The 24589-nt window shown below is 40.1% G+C and overlaps 1 protein-coding gene across 5 annotated transcripts in view; it reads right to left on the reverse strand.

Annotated features, from left to right (window-relative positions):
- Positions 1–24589, reverse strand: part of ERG (ETS transcription factor ERG) — a 217829-nt gene that overhangs the window by 85592 nt on the left and 107648 nt on the right. The window contains exon 1 of one of the 5 annotated variants that reach the window (XM_006111789.5): positions 880–1134. The exons of the other annotated variants lie outside the window; for them this stretch is intronic. Within the exon in view, the coding sequence (XP_006111851.1) occupies positions 880–897 (18 nt within the window). The 5' untranslated portion in view covers positions 898–1134. Of the gene's footprint in view, positions 1–879; positions 1135–24589 lie in introns of those variants that run through there. 5 annotated transcript variants of the gene reach the window in all.

Raw genomic sequence — 24589 nt, forward strand, 5'->3', positions numbered from 1 at the left:
ACCTCCAAAACTGTCACAGAGTCCTTATTGTATGTGTAGTTTTGCACTGGTTTCATTATCGCCAGGCATTCAGCTACAGTTAGCTTTCTTCTGCAATTAATCATAGCTATTGCTATATCTGTAACTGCTATCTATTGCAACATAATACAGCAAGAAATAGATCAATTTATTCAGCTATCTGAGCAAAGAAACCTGCAAAACTCAACAAAGCAATCTTTTAAACAGCTGATAAAATAAAGCTTACTCATAAAAGTTAGTTATGAACCAATGAGAGATTTTTATTGTCCAAAAAATAAAGACAAAAAGACACACCAAGAAGAATGCCACCACCATTGAAACAACATTTAAGAAAAATCCCGAATATCGGCATAGAGTTTCCACAAAAACAAATCTGTAACATCTGCATGACAAAAAAAACAAAAGCTGATGTCTCTTCATTTCCATTTTGCAAATGTTCGTGTCCCTGTCAATTCGGGAAGCATTTAAAAGTATCCAAAGGTTTAGCATTCTGAGGAACTCTTTTTTCTTTCTTTCAGTGAACAACCTATCCCCATGGCAATCCAAATACCCATCCAAGTTGTCAGAAATGATACCTAACAAGAAAATTTGAAGCTCTCATAAAAGAGCTTTGCATATGCAATCCACAGCACTGAACAGTGATTTTAAAAAACCCAATTTTTTTCTGAGTTTGAAGTTTTTAAGCCTTGCGGATGGTTGGAGTAGGAAAAAGGAAATTTACTAGGCAGTACAAAGGAAATCTTGTTGTCCTCTATTGTGGCAGTGGGGGTGTTGCCCAAGTCTAACTTATCTGTGTTGATAAAGGAAACCAAAGAATATATTATTGCAAAAAGATCCAATAAAAATGTACCCCTTCCTTACCTTAATAGTGCTTGCCATAATAGGATTAAGATTATTGATCGCTAATAATTGTTAATAATAATTATTGCTTCGCTCTGACCAGAAAGAAGTTTTGATGAGGTTGTTTAGAGCGGATGAGATTGTGCTAACTCTGGGAAATGAAGTCAGCCAATGGCAGGAAGAGGTTTCTATTGGTCCTGGCTACTGCAGCTCGAAGAAACAGGATATTTGGGAGCGAAGAGATAAGAGGTCCTAAAAACAATGTTGTTTTTCTTGATGATATGCGGCTACCAGATTTTTTTAACAAAAAAAAAAAAAAAAAAAAAAAAAAGGCCAATTGCCTATGACAGCTTAGGCAGGTGTGATCTGATGTGCAGTAAGTGTGACATGCCACTCTGAAGCAGGATGCAGATGTCAGAAGAAATGGGCCAAATTTGTCAGGGTTTCAGATAGGCTATCCCCTGGGGATTTACCAATTCAGGGTGAAAGTCAGACTCGGTGTAATCGGGTGCAACTCCACTGACATCAGGGAAGTTGAATCTATTTACATCATGTCTGAATATGTGCCTTGATCTCATGCCTAGCAACCTGAGGTACTGATAATTTATATTTTGTCTGGTCTACTGTGGTGAGGTTTTTTTTAGCTCCAAAGCAAATGAATGGGAGCCTATAATTTATTCCCTCCTCTGAACTGAGTGTGTGCATGATGCGGCTTTGTTATTAATTATAATTATTTTTATTACCATAGTGGTTAGGAATCCTTCGCATAGCCCAGAACCCCTTTGTGCTAGGTGCTGTACAAACACCTAGCAAAAGACAATCTCTGTCTCCAAAGGGTAGCTCATGAGTGCTGAACTGCTGGCAATATTATTTATTTTGTTATGAGTTGGGGGACGATGGAAAGGTTACACACTGTAGATTAAGTTAAGAAGCATGTACACAAACACTCACTGTTCCCAGCTCTTGTGTTTTTATTGTCTCACAATAGTTGATGTTTTTGTTAAAGCCCCACCTTGTGGAGGCAGGAGATGATGTGCAATTTGCAACTTTCATAAAACAACTCTCTTCCTTTCTTTCCCCCTCAAAATAATCCCAACAAAAATAAGCTTGCAGCCTTCAATGGTTTAGGAAACAAGCCTTAAAACTCCTAAAGGTTCAAAAAGAAAAATAATAAGCACCCAACTTTGATTATTTTTAAACTCAGGGGGTTTTAAGCCAATCTCATGGTGTTTGGGAGTCCTAACTCATGTTTTCTTGAATGCTTGCAATGACAATACTGAACTATGGGCATTTTTTGAAAGTAAAAGTGGAAATTGTTTCAGGGACTATCATTCTGTCAGTTTCCTCTCTGTTAATGACATGGTGGGGGGAGTGTAACTAGAAAACAGATTTTCCCTTTCACTTAACAGAAGATATGTTTGGCCCCAATACTGTGGGCATTATAGCAAAGGCATGGAAGCAGCAAAACTTTTGTGCAAGGAGGAATTGGATTCTCAGAGATAAGGTGGGAGTTTTTACCAGCTACATTCTATGGGACACAACTCTGTAGGCTTGACTGCATTTGTTACGGGAGCAGGCTGGTGGCTGTGTGACCTCACTAATCCACAGTCATTACCCACTTGTGGAAAGTGAGCAAAGAGGCCATGGGAGCCACTGCAGCCTCACAACCACTCTTTAAGCAGAAGACAGGATTCCTCCTCCCTACATACCTAACACCTCTCCACTGGAGAACCCGGTTACCAGGGCTGAGTGGTGCTGGGAGCAGGATTTAGTCCATAAGGCATATTTTAAAGGACTGCATAGATTTCCCAAATGGCCATTTTAAGTTTGAAACAAAAACTTTATGAAACAAGATATAAGGATGTTAGCGAAGAGTAGCCCCAGTCTTGCAATAGGTAATTGCATGGCCCCATGGGTCCCAGGGTCCCATGACATAAGAGGAACTGTACGTGGTCTTTTTTGCCACCTGAACACACAGTGCCTCACATAATGGGGCACAGAGCTGTTTTGGGGGGCTTTATTTGCAAGCAAAATTAAACATAAATAATAATAATAAAGTGTTTGCAGGAAAATAAGTTGGAGGCCTCTTAGTGGGTTCACACTTAAAAACCAAACTAGCTTGAGTCCTGCAAATCCGCGGCTGTCCACTTTATAGACGTGGGTATCTGCATCTGTAAATATGGATGTGATACGGCTGTGGATGCAGATGCAAATTTTTTATCTAGACCCCTGCAAATCTGTGGCTATAACTGCATCTGCAGATATCCACGGCTCATTTTTGAGGATATGGATGTGGCTGCGGATATAAATTGTGTATCCATGCAGGATTCTAGAAATAGCCAGTGCCTGCAAGCTCATCCTCCCTCACTGCCCCTCTACTCTATTATTTCTGAAGCAAAGGGAAAGCAAAGCTCCATTGTGCAATGGATAACATTTGTGTAGTACTCCCCCTTTTGTAATTAGTGTAAATTTTTCACAACACAGCACTTGGGAAGTAAAAAAAAATAGGGCACAATTCATGGTTCAGGATTTGTTCCAGGTCACACTGTGGGAAGATGGTATGTGTTCTGGTGAGTAGGAAGGAGTGTTTACAGGGTGGCCTTGTACCCTAACTAATCCCTGGCTCCCTGAAAAGCCTCAAGGCTGCCCTAACAAGGCTTAGAGGTTGACCAAACCTTCATTACCCTTCCTCCCTGATTTGGGCTTTGCACCAGCACAGGGACAAATTCTGCCCATAGATTTAGTTATGATTCTGTGTTTCACTCTAGGGGATTCATACCGAGCCCCATATTCCTTCCAGCATTTCCTACCTGCCTTTGATTATTCATTCACAGACTTCTCCTCTGCTAGACACTATGTTTTGCTTTAAAGAAAGCTACAAAAGAGCTCCTATTGTAGAAAGGTGAAGCCAACAAACAGGTAAATGGGACAAAGAATGAGGGGATGATTTAATGTTAGTACAGCATACCTACTCACAACTTTGGAATAGTTCAGCGTTAGCATTGCAATAAGATAATTTACTGTCTGCCTATGGTAATGTATATATAGTCCAATTGGAATTTATGGTATTTTTTTACAATTGGTATCAATTAAATTTCATTATTGTGCCAGTGCAAAGTCAGTAAATAGTGGTTACTTTCTCATTTGAAGTATGAACAGTAAGAAAAGAAAGCAGTTTACAGTAACTGTACTTCAGGGAGATGTTGGTTTCCTCCCTTTTCATCTCCAAACAATGAGCAAGACAGTCAAAAGATTAGACCTTTTTGTTGAAATTTTCAAAGCATTGTACAATGTTTATGCTGGGTGACTTCCACTCCATAACTTAAGTTTATATTTGTGCTCAAAATTATTATGCAGTTTGAAATATCAATTCCAGTTCACCAACATGCAAAAAGACTCCAGAAGTTCCTACACACCCATTTAAAAGCATGCATCAGTTATAATCCCTCTCCAGCCTACATTCACCAAACCTCCTGGTGACTTCAGTTGATGTCAGTGGACAACAGATAAGATCTTACCAAGTTCTACTATTATGTAACATTTCTTATAGAATCCATAGGATGTTAAATATTTTGCAGATTTAAACCTTCATAAATGAATTTCCAAGTTCATTAAGCACAGGCAGTACCTGAGCCTATGCATAGTCCTTGACATCATTAGTGCTCCTCAGGGGCACAGGGATTTGCTTACATGGATTTGATTGCAGGGTTGGGCATTGGTATTGTACAAATGGGAAAACACTGGCCCAACAAATCACAGCCATTACAAAAGAAAAACAATACAAATATTTTTTATTATTTTGTTTTTTCCTGAAATTGTTAAGATCAAATAGATAGAAAATAATTTGTTACATTACTTATTATTTTCAAGAATGGTTCAAAGATATTTTAAACGGCTACTTTTGTCAATAAATAAGATAAAAACACAAGAAAGTGCTAGACAGGAAAGACTGCTAGGACCAGCAAACAATCCCCATTATAACTTCGTATTTCTCTCTTAAGCTTATCTCCCTGTCTTGCCTTGGTGTTTTTCTGTTCAAGTTTTCATTCACTTTCAAAACTCCATCTATAAACCCCAGTGCAGAAAAGCACAAGTTTAACTTTAAGCCCGTGCTTAAGTCCCTTGACTTTCAATGCAGAGCCGCTGACAGGTGGGGCAAAGGGGGTAGCTGCCCCAGGACCTAACCATTTAAAAGGGCTTGGAGCTCCTACCTGCCACTAACTCAGCAGCAGCAGCCTCCAAGACCTTGGCCCTTTAAATTGCCCCCAGAGCTCCCAGCAGCTCACGCCCTGTGGCCCTGGTAGTATTGATGAGCTGGCTGGGGGAGGCTAGCCCCTACCCGGACCCTTCTGCCCAAGGCCCAGCCCCTTCTGGGGGGCTGGAGCCAACTCTCCCTGGAGCCCAGTAAAGTCTCTCATGAGCCCTGACTCAACGGATATGCTAAAAATTAAGGACGTACACAAGTGCTTTCCTGAATAGTGATAGACACGAGCATTTACATAGATTTTCAGCTGAGTCAGGATCTTAGCGAATGAGCAGTGCTGCTATCTTTTCTAAACTTAATCTTCTTGTTTATTAAGGGGACTCAGAAATCTGACTTGCAAAGACCTGACCTTGCAAGTTACTCCAGGCCTTGCAAGTTACTCCAGTTGGGTTTTACACAGGCTAGGGTTGCCACGTGTCCGGTTTTGTACCGGACAGTCCAGTATTTGAGCTTTGTGTTCAGGAAACAAACTGAGAAAATATAAACGAGAAAATACAAATGTCCAGTATTTTCTAAATAAGATGTAATGTAGATTGTGATGTAATGTCAAGTGTGTTCGGTATTTTTGTTAAAACCATCTGGCAACCCTAACACAGACCCAGAGATTTGATGATGCAAAGTTACTTGGAAGTCTGAGATTTAAAAAGGGAAACAAAATTTCCCAAAGAGAAAAATGTTTAATATTCTACATGTCCCATAACATGGACTGCATATATTTTTAAAAACACATCTAGGCAGCTGAATTAAGTGTACTGTTAAAACATTCCGAAGCTGACTGATTTTCATGCTATAGCTAGGATTTTTTTAGATTCTGTATTCTATAAATCATGAATATGAGAATGTTAGAATGTGGGAAATATATATTTTAACATGAAATGACACGTTTTAAGTAGATCCGCAATTTGTCTTGTTAAAGTTACTGTCACAACATTTAACATTTAACCAGTGTCTACGCAGCACTCTAAACTTGAAATAAGATACACAATTTGCGCAAATTGCATAGCTTATTTCAAGTATATTTTGTAATAGGCTATTTTGAAATATGGCGTTGTCTATGCAGCACCAAATTTTGAAATAATGTGCTATTTCGAACCATCCCTTAACCCTCGTGCAACGAGATTTACAGGGATAACGAAATAGTGTGTCCGTTATTTTGAAAAATATTTTGAAATAACCAGTGTGTTTCTAAGACACGGAGTAGCTATTTCGGGATACTTTGGTATCCCAAAATATCTCCACTGTGTAGACATACCCTTATAGACTATCTTGTTTCAGATCCTGCTAGGCCTGGCAGTGGCCCAGTGTTTTATGAAAGGTATTAGACTATAAATTCATGCAATTCCCTATTTCTTAACTATATGGATGAAGTGCTGCATACAGTTTTGAAGCGGAATTATACTATTTAGGGCCTGATATCAAGCTTTTAACACAGGCAAAATTTCTACTGAATTCCTATGTGTTTTGCCTATGCAAATAATACAGATCAGCTTCTTGAAAATTAGTACTAGATCTAGTTGGAAAAACTTCTGTGAAACTGTTTTCCATTACAAAATGCAATTATATTGAAATAGAAATGCTCATGAAATCACATCAATAGCACCATATTTTTATGAAGAAAAAAAGGAGGGAAGGAAATTCTATCAATGTCAAAACAGGAAGTTTTGACATTTTCAGAATGAAATTTTTCAAAAACAAGGAAACAAAAAACAATTTTTGCATAGATATTTTAAAAAAATATGAACTATGTATAAAAATCACACTTGAGATGATATATTTTGATTATTAATATTTAATTGATCCAACATTGATTGTTTTTAGAAATTTCTTTCATGAAAAAATTTGAAATGTTGGTTTTCATTCCAAATCATAACTAAAACAAAATTTTGAAATCTCAAAATTCTCCACAAAATGGAATTCCCATACTTGACTCAGTTCTAATTATTATCTGTTTTTAAAATAACAGGCATCTGCCCTGTAAATTATGCTTATCTAAGAATTTAGTCAGACAGCAGAGACATATTTCATCATAAAAATATAGACAGAGTCTATGTAATGATTCTGTAGTCTCGTGTATCAAAGGATTAGAATTTGCACAAGGTGATATATGATTTCCATGAATGCTGACTGGTGTCTGGTGGGGTTTAAGTGCTCACAAATCTCCGTACTAGAAACATATATCAGCACTCAGTTAAGAATCCTCTATCAGCTAATTTGAGAATTTCTTTATATATGCAAATCAATCTTGATATGGATAGTTTTGAAACATCAACAGTAGCAAAATCTTTTCTACCATCTATTGCACATGGGCATGATGCTAAGTAATTTATTGTTACCTTAAATTTTGGTTTAAATTCGTAATTAAATGAAAGGACATTCTGAATGAAGTTCAATTTCATCCAAAATTTAATTTTTGTAAAAACAAACTTTTATAAAATATAAGGCTAACAAAAATGATTCTACAATTTTAAAAAAATTAAATAGTTGTTTTAAATAATATAATAATTCCTGTGCACTATTTGAAATGAAGCCTATCACAAAGGGCCTGAAATGATACCACTTAAGTTAACAAGAATTTTTTCACTGACTTCAGTTGGCACTGGATAAGGATCCAAGAAATTAAGGCCCCAGTCATGCAGTTGGCTGAAGGCTGATTAATTATGCCTCGACAGAGCTTAGCATGATCATATAGAACGTATGAAAACAGGGGATGGGGAGTAGGGGCCTATATAAGAAAAGACTCAGAATATTGGGGTCTCTCCAATAAAATCAGGACATCTGGTCACTCTAGCAGAGCCTTGGAAATTTCAGTGAAGCTCTGTAAAGGCAAAAGAGTTCCTGCACTTGCTGTCAACTGTCTCGAAGTTAAATTCTATAACTCTATAGGTAAAAGTTACTTATCTCATCAGAGTTCATTGTCCAAACAGTCAGAAATACTAAAAGTAAAAAAAGTGAATAGCAGCAGGCAAAATCACATTCTTAAAATTCTTTCCTTTTCAATACTCTAAGGCATTGTTAGTATCATAAGTAAATTAATTTATTTGCTTGCAGCATATGTTTTCTGAAGTGGGCAGTATGCCTTTAAATATAAATATTTTCCAGTAATGCTCTCGCTAAACACTTATGAATGACTTGGCTCAGTCCAAAAAGAGGAATAATTCTACTTGTGAAGACTGCAATCTCTTGGAATATATCAAGCAAAATTATCTGGATGCAAAAAAGCATTCTTCCCACCAAAAATAACAGTTATCACGTGTAATAAATATATCTGAAGTAATACCAGACAGCATACAGAATAACTAGAAAAAATAAAAACAGTTTTTATTGTATTATTTTTAGATGTAGATTTTAATAAAAGGAAGGGGTGTTTTGGGGTTTTTTTTCTGATCCAATGAACAACACATCTGGTCATTCCATCATAGCTTCCTGCAGTAGTGCCACTTACTTAAATATTTTTTAGAGTTGTTATTTAAAGAAGCACAATATTCTGTTTAAATGTAGCATTGAGCTTTTTGTACAGTTTGGTCAAGCTAGCCCAATAGGGTGTGTGGGGGAAAACTGTATTCTGATCAAGTTTTCAAGAAACTCTCCACTTGGACTTCTTCTCTTTAACTCATTGTTTTCCTTGGATTCAGAAAAAAACAACAACAGTAAATCTGTGGACAGGAGATGAAATACATCCCCTCATACAAATAAAGCTCACACAAATGGTATATCTACACTGCAGAATATTTCTGGAAAAAACGCCATTTTTCTGGAAAAACTACACTTACGTTCACACTGCAATTGTGTTCTTTCGACAGAAAGTTGAAAGAACGCAGGGCTTTTTCCGACAGCAGTAAACCTCTTTCTATGAGGAAGAAGCCTTTTTCCGAAATAACTCTTTTAGAAAAAGGCATGTGTGGCTGGAGAAGAGGGGTTTTTTTCAAAAGAAGAGGCCTCCAGGAAAAAAGCACAGGTACCCTAGTGGCCACTCTGTCCATACTAATCACAACTTAAATGCGAGATAGCATCCACTCAATGTGGATGGTATCTTTCAAAAAAGCAGATTGCTTTTTCGATTAGTTTTTGCTGTGTAGATGCTCTCTTCCAAAAGAAGTCTGCAGTCTGGACATAGCCTGAGTGGGGGGTGCATGGGAAAATAATCCACCTTCCCAAACCAGGGCCAGAATTGTAAGGCTTCCATGCTTGCTTCTTCAATCTGGAGTTCAAAATGGAAATTGTCTCTCCATTACCCTGCTCATGTGTTTCCAGCTGCTGGATCCATGCAACTTCAGATACAATGTAGCTCTATGTCTACATTTTCCATAAAAACTTTCAATTTCTAATATACTGCGTCATCAGTGCGGGGGGGGGGGAGGGAGACTCATCAGTTTCTTTTTGACATTGTCTCCACAAATACAGAGATTTTTGTTTATAATACCAAATGACAGCCTTATTAAAAAGGAACATGCAGTACAGTATTGGGACGGCATTCAATCCAGGCACAATGTAGTCCATACTACTTGTTTGTGTCAATTAGATTACTCTGAGCTGAATGTGAGCTGGATGTGAGTTCTGGTTTGTATTTTTCTTTCTTATACTAATTGTCACTAGATGGTGCTCAGTGCCTCTCTAAAAGAAATGCTTTGGTTTGTTTCAGGCTACTTGCATTGTTTGCCACACAATTATAGGAAGTCTATCTAACATCAGTGATTGCACACAAAAATTGTTTTACTAGACGCACATTTCTTCTCATCATAGAATCATTTTCGAGCTTCTTGATTTTGCCTTCAATGCTAGTTACAACTTTCAGCTTTTCTGTCCTTACCCACTGTCATGCTCCCCTAAGTCCAGCTTGCTCAGTTGACTGCTTCACATCCTTCTCCTATGTTCGTCCATGTGCCTTTTTTCCTGCTAACCGCGTACAAGAAAATGCCATCCTCACCTTACCTGCCATACCTCTGCCCTCTCCTCCTTTGGATCCTTTCTTAAAATCCACTCTTTCAAGGAGACTTCTCAGTTATAGTTTCATACACAATTATATCTCCCTATCTCAAAGTAGTCTGGTGAGATTTACATAGTTAAATGCTTTTAGATCCTTGGTTGAAAGACAAATTAGAAGTGAAAGCAATTAGAATTATGTTAGATGTGAACTTTACACTGTTATGTGTAACAATCTTACCATAGATTTAAAAAAAACAAATTTTGTGCAAGAATTTAAAAATAAAAGAGAGTCAAAGGTAATGATTTGTGTCACTGTTTTCACAATTTTAAAAAAATAATTAGTTTGATTTTTTTTTCAATTCAAATATATACCCCACACAGTTTGAACATTTTAATATTCAGAACTGCCCTTGAAGCCTTTTCATCCTAGATAATAAGCCATTTCACACAGATAATATGCTGGGCATATTGGATTTCGATACCATATTAGTGAAGCTGTTTCAAGATTTTCATCAAGAATGGAACCCATTAAACTGTCTCACGTATTACTCTGGCTTTTATGGCACACTTCGTAGACTCTTTTTTTTCCTCCCCAATCAGGAAATCCCTAGAAAATGCTTTCAACTGTTTTAAATGACCTTTCACCTCTGGGCTTTTTCCTAATCTGTAAATTTGAATATGAGGTATGGCTATACTTTTTTTAGTAGCTAGCTCAGTTCCTTCAAGGATCAGACATGCATCTAAAATTGTGACTGTGTACATATTGTGCTTCTTTGTTAGTGACTGTGAACAAGAAACAGATGTGAAATATCTGTTTGGAACCTAATGACCCACAGAGACTGGGGCTAATCCAAATCATTCTTAATAACTCAAAACTGCCACCCTTTGACCACCTAGACACACACACACACTCACTCTCTCTCTCTCAAGGGCATTTACATCCATTGCTATTAACTTTGTACCCAAAGCTGGTCAGATTTAAACCAAAAGTGGGTGGATTATTCAGGGGGATGAAAACAATATTCCAACCTCTGATGAGTCTTTCAATTCACACAACTGTCTTCAAAGAGAAAAGCTTTTGAGTGGTAAGAAAGAGACACAGAAATAACAGAAGCCATAGGTACATGTAAACAATGTTGGCATGATTTTATGTCGTGTTATGTCATGTGACTATATCATATGCTAAGAAAAAATGTGTGTACTCTTTCCTCACAAAATACATCTGTGGTAGCCTTCAGTGGCTGTGTATGGGACTTACAGCTAAAAAAAAGGTGATGGGATGATGATACATTTACTCAACTCCCTTAAAAGTGCACGTTTTTCTGGTCAAAATCATAATGTACAAATTTTAGCTCCATGGGGAACCATTCACGTCCCTGTATTTCCAAACACTAAACACATGTCGCATACGGTAAAAGTAGAACCTCTTCACATATCTCATAACCGCAAAATGAGTGCATTCCAATTAGGAACATATTTACTTACTATCTAAACTACACTGATACAATTAACTGGATTTTTTTTAAACATGGAAACAGGAAGGCAGGATAGCCTTTGCACAATTTTACTATGGTAATGTGATAAAAAAAAAGTAAATTGAAACTCTGCATCCAGCCAATAAATGTGACAGTAGCTTAATTCTTCTAGGAAAGATGCCTCAGGCCAGATTTGTGTGGCCCACAAACAAAAAGATTCACAATTTCCTAAAATTCTCTAATACTGTTTCTCTGCTACTGTTGCCTAGCATATTGTGCTGTCCCTTCCATTGGGAGAGATTCAAAGCCCCCGTCCCACCATGTCACTTATGATCGACTAATCAATACTAATGATTGGCATCTCAAATTTTGAACATTAAGTATTGAACTAAACTATAACTATTCATGATTCATGAGCTATTCATACAGCATTGCAAAATACATTGGTTGAGTCACACACAAAAAGTTTGTGGAATTTGCAATTTGCTTATGGATACTTTAGGAGCAGGAATAAGTTATATGCTTCAAATTATTCACTAAGCTCTTTGGAAATGAAAGCACTGACTCCATTCTAAATAAACTCCCATATGTTGGAGCTTTATAATATATGTGTATGCGGGGGGGAGGGGGAGGAAGGCTGACAGCTTCCGTGGGCTCAGCCCTCAGAGCTGTCCCAGCTTCCTCAGGCCTCTTGGCTGCCCAGAGCACACTGTGCAAACTCCTGCAGCCATTTAAAGGGCTCTCAGCTCTCTCTCACCAATGCACCTTGGGGCCAGGTGAGAAGTGCCTCTCCATAGTTGCTGCAGCTGCAGTGCTCACCATGTGCAATGTTAATCATATGAATACAGCTTTGCATATTAATGAGGACTCAGTTGTTTAAAACAAGTTAGTGCCACATTTTCACCCAAACCGCATCTGATCCTCCATTCATGCAACTGCAATTTGGAGGAACAAATCATTGAAGACAATGGGTTTGCCCTCTCAACATAGGTTATCTAAGTCCTTTTTTTTCTTTTTTGCTTTATTTTGTTTTGTTGTTGTTATTGTTGTTTTTAGATTTCCAAGTGGTCAAAGCTAGTGCAAAGCTGGTAGCAAGCTTCTGAAAATCTGGACTTTCCTGGTGATTTGGAAAGCAGTGATATATTTTCCCAAAGTTAAAAAGAGAAAGACAACACAGAGGAGAAACTTTAATACAGTCTCCATATCATCTTTTTAAAAAATGGAATCAGGGTAGAAAAAGTTAATGTTTTGAAATTTGCTATACATTTCTCCACAATTAAGGCATAAAGTATTTGTATGTGACGTTACTGACCAGGTTTGCTGAAAAGCACACGAGCCCCCCTTCCAGTCCAGGCTTGTGTATATTTGGTAGTGATGCCTTTCTAACCTTAGCTGAGTTACTAGCAATAATCTCAGTACGTTACAAGATAATGACACAGAATATTCATCTTTGTCTTAGTACGGTAAAACTCCAATAGTCCGGCACCCAATGCACCGGCACTCCTGATGGTCCAGCACTATCAGGAACCCGGAAGTGCTGGGGCAGCCGGACAATTGGAGCTGCTCTGCGTCCGACTTTCCCAACTCAGCCGCTGCTGAAATTGACCAGAAGCTGAATCGCAGAATCCGGGGGCAGAGCAGCTAGGGTGCTGCCAGGTTGGTCCCGTAGCGCCGCCCCTCGGGGCTGCGGGACCAACCCGGCAGCACCCCAGCTGCTCTTGGGGACACCTGGGACAGCAGCGGCTGGATCGGAGACGCCTGGGGCAGAGCAGATGGGGTGCTGCCGGGTTGGTCCCACAGTGCCGAGGAGCGGAGCTACGAGACCAACGTGGCAGCACCCCAGCTGCTCTGCCCTGGGCTTCCTGGAATCAGCTGCTGGTCAGTTTCAGCAGCGGCTGAATAGGGGCGCCTAGGGCAGAGCAGCTGGGGTGCTGCCGGGTTGGTCCCGCAGTGCCAAGGAGCGGCGCTACGGGACCAACCCGGCAGCACCCCAGATACTCTCTCCCAGGCATCCCCAAGAGCATCTGAGGTGCTGCCGGGTTGGTCTCGCAGCGCGAGAGCGGCGCTACCGGACCAACCCAACAGCACCCCAGCTGCTCTGCCCCAGGCGTCCCCGATTCAGCTGCTGCTGAAACTGACCAGCAGCGGCTGAATCGGGGACGCCTGGGGCAGAGCCAGACTATCGGAAGGGGGGGGCTATGAGGGGGTCTGATGTGGCATCCCCCCACCTCACCCCAGACCCCTCATAGCCCCTCCTTCTGATAGTCCAGCATATTTGATAATCCAGCACCCCCTGGATCCTAAAGGTGCCGAATTATCGGAAGTTTACTGTAGTCACTGGAAATGTATTATGTCTTCATCCATAATATTCATCCCGCCAATTTCAAATGCTTGCTGCTTCAAAGAATTTAAATATCCCCCACGGGATTTGCATTTTCATGGCTGCCGCTTTTTTCCGGCTTGTAGATAAGCCGGAGAAAAGCGCGAGTCTGGACGCGATCCTCCAGAAAATAAGCTCTTTTCCGGAGGATCTCTTATTCCTACTTTCAAGCATCCAGACTGGCGCTTTTCTCTGGCTTATCCTGGAATGAGGAGTAACGGTAGTTCGAACTAGGAAGCCTAGTTCGAACTACCTAGTTCATGCCGCGTGTAGTCGCGCAGCACGGGGTTCGAACGAGCGGGGATTTAAAAATGGCGGCGCCCCGCTTATGCAAATGAAGCCCGGGAAATTCAAATCCCGGGCTTCATTTGCAATTGCGGTATGCCTACATTACCCCACTAGTTCGAACTAGCAGGGTAGTGTAGACATACCCAGAGAGATAGATAAATAGATAGATAGATAGATAGATAGAATTTAGCATCATGAACTTTTGTGGGCAAAATCCACTTCCTAAAGCCCCATAAACAACCAGTGGGGCTCGTGGATGATTGAGATGCTAACAGAGCAATCAAAGATGATAAAGTAATTGCAGCGAAACTATTTGCTTCAGTCTTCACGGCTGAGGATGTTGTGGAGATGCCAAACCTGAGCTATTATTTTTAGGTGACAAATCTGAGGAATTGTCCCAGATTGAGGTGTCATTAGAGGAAGTTTTGGAACAAATTGATAAACTTAACAGTAACAAGTCACCGGGACCAGATGGCATTCACCCAAGAGTTCTGAAAGAACTCAAATGTGAAATTGCGAAACTATTAACTGGTTTGAAATCTATCCTTTAAATCTGCTTCCGTACCTAATGACTGGAAGATAGCTAATTTGATGCCAATATTTAAAAAGAGCTCTAAAGGTGATTCTGGCAATTATAGACGGGTGAGTTTAACAGCAATACTGGGCAAATTAGTTGAAACTATAGTAAAGAATGAAATTGTCAAACACATAGATGAACATAATTTGTTGGGGGAAAGTTAACATGGTTTCTGTAAAGGGAAGTCATGCCTTACTAATCTCCTAGAGTTCTTTGAGGGAGTCATCAAACAATATCCAGTGGATATAGTATACTTCGATTTCCAGAAAGCCTTTGACAAGGTCCCTCACCAAAGGCTCTTAAGTAAAGTAAGTTGTCATGGGGTAAGAAGAAAGGTCCTCTCATGGATTGATAACTGGTTAAAAGGCAGGAAACAAAGGGTAGTGATAAATGATAAACTTTTCATAATGGAGAGAGGTAACTAGAGGTGTCCCCTAAGGGTCCGTACTGGGACCAATCCTATTCAATCTATTTATAGATGATCTGGAGAAAGGGGTAAACAGTGAGGTGGGAACATTTTCAGATGATACTAAACTCCTCAAGAGAGTCAAAACCAAAGTAGACTGTTAAGAGCTTTAAAAAGATCTCATAAAACAAAGTGATTGGGCAACAAAATGGCAAATTAAATTCAATGTTGGTAAATGTAAAGTAATGCACAGTGGAAAGAATAATCCTAACTGTAAATACAATATGATGGGGACTAATTTAGCTACAACTAAGAGAGAGATCTTGGAGTCATTGTGGATAGTTCTCTGAAAACATCCACTTAAAGTGCAGTGGCAGTCAAAAAAGCAAACAGAATGTTAGTAATCATTAAAAAGGGATAGAGAATAAGCAGAAAATAACTTATTGCTTCTATATAAAAACATTGTATACCCACATCTTGGATAGTGGTCCCTCATCTGAAAAAAGATATATTGGTCTTGGAAAAGGTTCAGAGAAGGGCAACAAAAATGACTAGGGTTTGGAACGGGTACCATATGAAGAGAGATTAAAAAGACGTGGACTTCTCATCTTAGAAAAGAGGAGATTAAGGTGGTCTATAAAATCATGACTGATGTGGAAAAAGTGAATAAGGAAAAGTTATTTACTTGTTCCCATAACATAAGAACTAGGGATCACCAAATGAAATTAATAGGTAGCAGGTTTAAAACAAACAAATGAAAGTTTTTCTTCACATAGCACACAGTCACCCTGTGGAACTCCTTCTCAGAGAATGTGGTGAAGGCTAGGACTTTAACAGGGTTCAAAAAAGAGTTAGATAAGTTAATGGAGGTTAGGTCCATTAATGGCTATTAGCCAGGATGGGCAGGAATGGGGTCCCTAGCCTCTGTTTGTCTGGATAACAGGAGAGGAATCACATGATGATTACCTGTTGTGTTCATTCCCCCTGGGGCATCTGGTATTGGCCACTGTCGGAAGACAGGATACTAGGCTGGATGGATTTTTGGTCTGACTTTGTGTGGCTGTTCTTATGTTATGTTCTCAGATGAGCAGAGTGAAGAGATAAGGTCTTTTTTGCCCTTTTCTCATCATACTGCTCATCTGAGGATGATGAAAGCTCATGATACCATATCCGTCTTTTACACATGCTGACCTGAAAGACCAATTATCTACATATATTCAGTATTCAAATAACATAAGTAATGTTCAAAAGCTTCAGAGGGGTAGCCGAGTTGGTCTGTAATCGGAAAAACTTAAAAAACAACAATTAGTCTAGTAGCACCTTAAAGACTAACAAAACATGTAGGTGGTAGCATGAGCTTTTGTGGGCACAACCGACTTCTTCAGCGGATTGTGCCCACAAAAGCTCATGATAAGTAATGTAACAACTGTAGGCAGCTAGGCAATGTCATGTCCCATAAGGGTACATAGTAATGGTTTGTCATTATTCTGTCTGTCCTTTGGATCTTCTAAAATTAAGATCAAAATCAGTGAGTCATTAAGAAGACAGCCTTCTGATTCAATATGCTAATATTCGAGCCCAGTGCTTTCTACATGGGCAAATCTATGGGCACAATCTTGCAAATTCTTTGCACATAGCCTGTCTACATAAGACCTTAGTTAGGTTGCATTCAGGAGCAGAGGCTTTTTTGTGAAAAGAATTTGCATGATCAAGCTGCATCTCTGTATAGGTTTTATTTTTGCAGCATTATCCCTTGTTCCCATAGCTTTCACCCTAACACAGCCAAAATGTGAGATGCAATGAGTAACAGAAGTCAAGGCACAACAGAGTTATTCTGGACGGGAAGTTTAAGTGTTGCAATGGTCCTTCCTTGAAATTTTCTGTATCCTCAGCTCCATCATCATCCTTTCTTTCTGAGATGAATAATTTTGCACACTAGAAGTGGAACATAAGGAAATTTAGGACTGAAATGAATGACATCTCTTGGAAAATATTTGAGTGGTATGTATACTTCCTTCCCTGTGTCCTTTCTATTGGTTTGTTACACTCACTAGGAACATTCTCCTGCTCCCATTCAAGTCAATAGCAAAACTCTTATTGATGCCAATGGAGTTAGATCAGACCCTTTTTTGTTCCTTGTTTCAAATCAGGCCCTGATTCAGGAAAATGCCACTGTTTAGGAAGGGCACTACGGCACATGCTTAAGTGCTTTTCTGGATCAAGGCCTTAGATTATAAACTCTTGCAAGGACCATATTGTCCTATAGCAGTACAGTGCATAGCACAATGGGGTGAAATTGTTTCTGGGGGCCTTTGGGTGTTATTGCAATATAAACAATAATAATAATAATAATAACAACAACAAAAATAATTGTATTTCTCTAGAAAGTACAGTTGCTCAAGTTTCATTCAAGTCAACCATTTGCAAATCACAGCTGTTTTTCTATCAATATCAAAAGCATAATCCATGCTAGGCAGTGCAGTTTGCCAATTCTTCCCAGCACAAAAGAATTTGGAATGTAGTATTTCACTTAGAACCACAGTGTCAAAAATCTTGCTAAATGGTTCTAATCAACTGCCAAGAAGTGAGGCTTTCCAGCTTGAACTATCAGAAAAATAAATAAAACGAGTAAAGTATATATGCAGTAGTATCTTTTAATCTGAAAACATCTGGGTACATTAGAAATAATTAGCAGGCCTATGAAAAAATCTAAAATAAAACTCCACTCCACTTAGCTCTCATTAATTAGAGATGCAAGTACTAAAGCATGACAGGCAGCTATCTTGTTTTGGGCAGCAATCTTGGTTAACTAGTCAAAACTAGTCAGTACGCGGATAGAAAATCTCCAAAGAAAATCTAGAATGCATCAGTAAAAACATTCAGTATGTGGCACAAATCCTTATGAATTAGATATACAATAGAACATTACAGTTACGAATGCCAGAGTTACAAACTGATCAGTCAATGACACATCTCATTTGGAATCGAATATATACAATCAGGCAGCAGCAGGAACCAAAGCAACGACAACAACAAACATATACAGTACAGTACCATGTTACATATAAAAATAAAGGGAAAGCCATATTCTTCTTCTGCATAGTAAGGTTTCAAAGCTGTATTAAGTCAATGTTTAGTTGTAAACTTTGAAAGAATAACCATAATGTTTTATTCAGAGTTACAAACCATCTCCATTCCTGAGGTGTCTGTAACACTGAGATTCTGCTGTGCTTGTTTGAGTTTATATGGTGCTAGCGAGCAGAGGTTTGCTGAAGTAGCTATCTTTCAAAAGTGATCAGCTTGGGTTATTCTTTGCTGCCTATGTAAATGTCTCTTTTGTTTCAACAACCTTCTCAGAGGTTTCAGTTTTCATCTGCCAACTTTCACATTCTGGAAAATGAACAAGCTTCTAAAGAAACATCTAATCTGTGTTCATGATTTTTCGTACAGCATTAGAAAATGAATAACTCCCGTGTTTCTAAGCTAAAAACTGCTGGAATGATACACTTGAGCATAGGCAGAAGCAGATCAAGGAGACTAAATTTAAGGAAAAGTGGTGGTTAGTTTATAAACTTGAGTAGTGCGCTTTCAGCAGACTAACATCTCTGAACAGAGACTCCAGAGGACAAACTATATCATATATGCAAAAGACAAGACAATTTCCAAGACAATGCATTCTGGCCCTGTTTCAGGAAAGCATTGTTATTTAGGAAATAAATGTGTTTAAATTAGGGATGTAATAGTCGATTAACCAATTAACTGATAAGCAAAAGTTTAGAGGTTAATGCTATAGACTACACACATTTCCCCCAACTCCGGTAATAATTTTTTTTAGCAGACTGGCCAGCAACATGGTTCAGTCCTGGCTTGCGCCAGGTCTGGGACCTAATCCCACTGCAGCTCTGCATTTAAAGTGTATTAGGAGCCAGGTGGGCAGGCAGCCCAGCTCAGTTCCAGCTCGTGCCAGGTCTGGGAGCTCAGACCCCAGCTCTGGACAGGGGCTGCTGCAGTGCAGGGAGGCAGGCAGCCAGTCCATGAGGGGAGCTGGTTTTTAAACTGGCTCCCCTCGTGGACCCGCTCCCACCTACCACCCTGCGCTGCTGCCTCTGGTAGAGAGGCAGCAGTGTGGGGTGGCAAGGGAGTCCCCAGGAGTGGGGCTGGAGCACACTGGCAGCCGTCCCCGTCCCTGGGGACCATAGAAGAGTCGACTAATCAATAAGAATTCATGAGGTTAATCAACTATTCAGTTAGCCAATATTTAACATCCCTAGCTTAAATTTAATCACATGTTTAAGTCTCACTGAGGCTTAAAATTAAGCATGTGCTTAAACTATTTTCTGAACTCAGGCTTCAGAAACTACAAATGAAAGCTGGGAAGTAAACTGACAATGATACTTAGAAACAAGTGAAAAAATTCAAATTAGGATAAATGGAGGACGATAAATGATATAAGGAGAGTTCCTAGAAAATCCTTTGAAAAGCCTTTATTGCAGGAAGAGGAAGTAGAAATGGAAGAAGTCCCTGACAAAAACCTGGGAGAATGACATTAGAGGGAAAAACTTAAAAAATAAAAACTGGTCTGGTAGCACTTTATAGACTAACAAAACATGTAGATGGTATCATGAGCTTTGATTTGGTCTCCTAGAGAAGAGCATAAACGAATTAAAAGGAAGAAACAGAGAGCAACAAAGCAGGACAGAATTACATAGTGCTGCCCCAAAATGATTCTCAGGAGAAATTAGTACAAACTCTAAGAATCTGCTTTATTTAATGTTGTGAAGTGAGCTGGCAAAAATCCTGGTAAGTCACTTAAAGTGGCGAAGAACCATTATGTAGGGAAAGGTGCATTCAAGTTTGGGGGCCATATCCCAAGATGCACTGGAGGATATGCAGTGTCCAGCAATTCCACTCAACTCAGTGGGCATTGCAATTCTTCAGCATCTCTCAGGATCCGTCTCACTAAGAGTTACAAGTGTATGCCTCAATAAACCAAACCAAAAAAGTGTTGCAGTTTCATAAAAGCAAGGCAATCCTTATAAACAAGAACATTTTGTTGGAAAATACCCAGATCCAACACAAACTTGGACATCCTCCAACAATGCTTAGAACAGTGAACCAGTCATTTGAAGGCACATAACACAGAGAAAAAACAACTCTGACATGTCCAATCTTTAACATAGCCAGTGACCAATGGTGCAAATTTTACTAGCCTGGATGCCAATGAATTGTTATAAGAAGAAATTTAGAAATCGGGCTCATGCAAAAACGTTGTGTGGGTACAAATCAATCTTTTGATCTATAACATCTTGAATAAATATGGTTTCCTTTAATAAAATGGCTTTATAGTTGCTGGTGCTACTGGAAGGATGAATATCTAGTTAAAGACTAATACTACCTCTTTAAAAAACTACTGAGTACTGAAGATATCAAAGGGAATGTATCCAATCCAACAGTTTCCTGTTCATCACTGGCAGCCATGTGTGAGTACTGATGATAGAAATGGGCCAGAGGAATATAATTCAGCTCTGGATTCAGATTTTTAATTTCATAAAGTGTATTATATTTAGAATTGGGAAGGGACTGGTTTTGCCCATGATCCAGATAAGAGCTGGCCACGATTCTGTACTCAACCCCACTCCCTACAAATTTCAGTTGTGTCTGAAGGATTCAGGGTTTTAGTGCATGCCCATCTCTCTCACAGATGTGAAAGGAAATGTTTCACCAAACACAAATACAACCACAAGAAGAAACATAAACCAAAAATACTGCGTAAAACAGTCTTAGATTTATTAACAATGGTTGGAGAATGGGTGAGGGATGCTATTTAGAGTGCCCAACCCTAGACAACTTGCTTTTGCCTGGCAATAACCAGCTTAATTTTCAGAGAATGATTGCATAATATTTTCACAGAAGACCTTCCATGGGATAGAGTCTAGTACTCTGTGTCTCTATAGTGCCTACCACAATATAAACTTATTCTTGGTTGGCCACTAGGTATCACTTTAATAAACACGATGATGATTATTACTAATAAGTTCATGCCATTGTAGTGGGTTCTCCATTAGTGGGTTTCATTTTCTTTATGCCTGAAAGGAGATGCTATAAGATTCAGCTCAAACTTCTGACATGGGTTAAACACTAAAAAATCATTATAGTGTTCTTGTGATTTGCTTGGGACTGAGAAGACTTTAATTCAGTTTCAATGCAACACAGTTCAACATGTACTCCAACAGATGTGTTTGAGTATTTACATATTTACATCAAAACCATACTGAGAAAAGTAAGTGGTGATGTGGATATTATACATTTAGATTGAATTTTAATAATAGTCTCCTTTCTAAAATTAGTTCTGGAGCCTTGATAAGAACATAAAATCAGATCATTGCCCCCTTGATCAGCTGAGTCACGTTCCATCAGCAGCACAAAGCAGCCTAAAAGCTGTTGTAAAGGGGTAACTGAGGATTCCCTTTGATGTAACCTTCAGGTAGTGTAGAACCAGCATGTGTCGGTCTGCAACAAGCTCAGTGGTTTTTATGGGATCACTGCAGCTGCTGCAAGTTATAGAATTCCATAGGCCAGGGTAGGCAATAAAATAGTGGTGTTTTGCCAGGGTTAGCCCCTGGCAGGTGGCCGCCATCGAATTTACCTGCGCCTCCACAGGCATGGGTGATCGCAGCACCTGTTGCTGTGGATCACCATTCCTGGCCAATGGGAGCTGTGGGAAGTGGCGTGGACCAGCCCGTGCTGAGAGGAGCTGAGCATCTTGATTCTCACTAACATGGAGATGTGTTGAGGGTGCTCAGCATAGTGAGAATTCTGGAGCTTATCATGTCCCTGAGCTATGCTGCCATGGGATGACACAGTTGTGCAAAGAGATACGGAGCCATTGATAGAAAACTGACATGGGTGTTAGGGATGTAAGTGAGTAGTCAACTGACCGATAAGCCTAGGCTTATCGATTAATCTAGTCAACTACTCACATTTCTCCCCCTTGCTACCTCTGTATCAGCAAGGTGGGGGAAGTAGGAGCTGGTGCTGGGGGAGCCATCTTAAAAGCTGGTTCCTCCCAACACCGGCTCCGTGATGCTACCTGCTCTCTGTCCCCATGCTGCGGCCTCTAGCAGAGGCCACAGTGCCGGCGGGGAGAAGGGGGGTCAGGGAAGGCTGCCATAAAGCAGCCCCTGTTTGTGGCAGCCCGGGCTGGCCGCAGACAGAGATTGCTCCAGCAGCAGCCCCTATCTGCGGGTGGTCCCAGTGAACAGGGGCTACTGCCGGAGTAGCCTCTGTCCTCAGCCAGCCTGGGCCACTGCAGACAAAGGCTGATTCACAGCAGCCTCCCCAGCTCCCTCCCACCCCCTCACCTCCAGCAGCCTCTGCCCACGGTGTGTTTAGACCCCCCCCCCACAGACAGGGGCTGCTGCCACCCTGCACTGCTGCCTCTGTATCAGAGGCAGCAACATGGGGTGGCAGGAAGCAGGTCTTCACAGGGAGCTGGTTTTTAAACTGACTCCTCTCACAGACTGGCTCCCACCTGGCACCCTGTGCTGCTGGCCCCACCCCCGGGGACTACAAAATAGCTCACTAACCACTAAGAATTCATGGGGTTAGTAGACTATTCTGTTACTCAATAGCTAACATCCCTAATGGGTGTTAAGCAACAACAAAAAAAAAGAGACTGTGTTCTCTTTGCTTACACATATGGAAGAGAATGTCCCAGATTTGTCAACTGAAAAAGGGTAACTGCTTGAGGGCAAAAAAGCATTTTTGAGTGGCTAAAACTATGACAGGAATTGACACAATACAGGGCAATTTTTTAAAAAGTGCTCAATATCCACCACTAGAACCAGATTTTAAATTATCTCAGCCTGCATTTCGGCACCTAAATCTAGTGTCCAGATGTTTGAGCATTCCGGATGTTAAAATATGTTTATTTTTGTAAACGCGTATCCACTGAAATTTTCAGCAGTTACAAGTTTACATGCAGGGGGGCAGGCAGGAGCCAGTGCTCAAAGGGACCCAGCTTTTAAGCTGGCTCCCCACAAGCACTGGCTCCCATCTCCCCTACCTCCTCCATGCTGCTGCCTCGGATACAGCTTCCCGCGTGTATTGGCTCCCTCATCCCCCTCCTCCAACACTGCTGCCTCTGCAAGAAGCAGCGGGAGGGGGGGACAGGTGGTTCGGCAGGGGCTGGCACAAGTAGGCTGACTTGAAAGCTGGCTCCCCACATGTACCAGCTCCCGCCTCCTCTCCCCTGCTGCCTCTGATACAGAGGCGGCGGGCACGAGGATGCATGTAACCATGCAGGTTACCAATGAGCCCAGGCTTATCAGTTAACAGTGTACATAAGTACACATTGACTTTGTTCTGTTTTGTTTTGTTAAGCTATGGGAACTTCTGGATGATGAGCTCTTTGGAAACCAAAAAAGCTATATAAAATAATACTGATCTGTGTTAAAGGCATTTCATTAAGCAAAAGGTGTATTCTTGAGTGGGCTCTTGTCAGTTTTTTTTATTTATTTTAAAGTGCTGCTGTATAGACAGTTTATCTTAGGATGCTTCTTGGAGAAAACAGACAGTTAGATTTTCAATATTTTACCAGGAGATACACCGTTTAAAAATGTATCCCTTTGTATTACAATCTCCTTTTAGGTTAAATCCTTAAAAGAGGTCACCAGAATGATCAAAGGTACTTTTTTGTAGGACTCCCAAATGTACATACCATCAAAATCTGGTGCACAGAAATAATTTGAATCTTCTAAAAAAGGTTTTGAAGATGTTTGCCAGTAAAACATTGTGCCTCACAGCTATAATATCAGAAAAAAGCCATTCAAGTTAAATTAATATATTTGGCCAGACAGCTATATTAAAATTCTTGTTTTTTCTGCAGTAATGGTAACCTGTGGCATGACTAGCCCTCTTCAAAAATCTGTATCGTTATTGCCTTTCTCTTGCCTAGGGTGCATCATATGGTTTTGATTTAAATGAACTGCATTGGGCTACCTCATTAAAACAAACACTTATGCAAAACAAAAGGCTGTGTATCATGCTACAGTGTGTGTAAGCCAGCTTTGGAGACTGCAGTGTTTCAAAGTGTGTTTCAAAAGGTGAACATCCATCCACCTGGCTCCACTTGTACATAATATTTGTGGTGATGTCAGAAATATTCAGAGGTTCCTTAGAGCCTACAGCATGGACTAGTGTTCAAAGTAATACCAATCACAAATGAGCAAGAATGCTAGTTGAGGGGAGCAGGAAAGTGATAGGACCGAACATTTCTCTCACCCACACATGCATACCCACATCCTTTGTAACAGGCTGCCTTGTTTCTGAATCTCCAAGACAATTCAAGTATCTTATATCTGCACTGCTGGACAGCTCCACTTTTTCTCCATTTAACATAACACAAGGAAACCCCTTC

Source organism: Pelodiscus sinensis, chromosome 1 (assembly GCF_052426305.1).
Source record: "Pelodiscus sinensis isolate ZL-2025 chromosome 1, ASM5242630v1, whole genome shotgun sequence".
Lineage (NCBI taxonomy): Eukaryota > Metazoa > Chordata > Testudines > Trionychidae > Pelodiscus > Pelodiscus sinensis.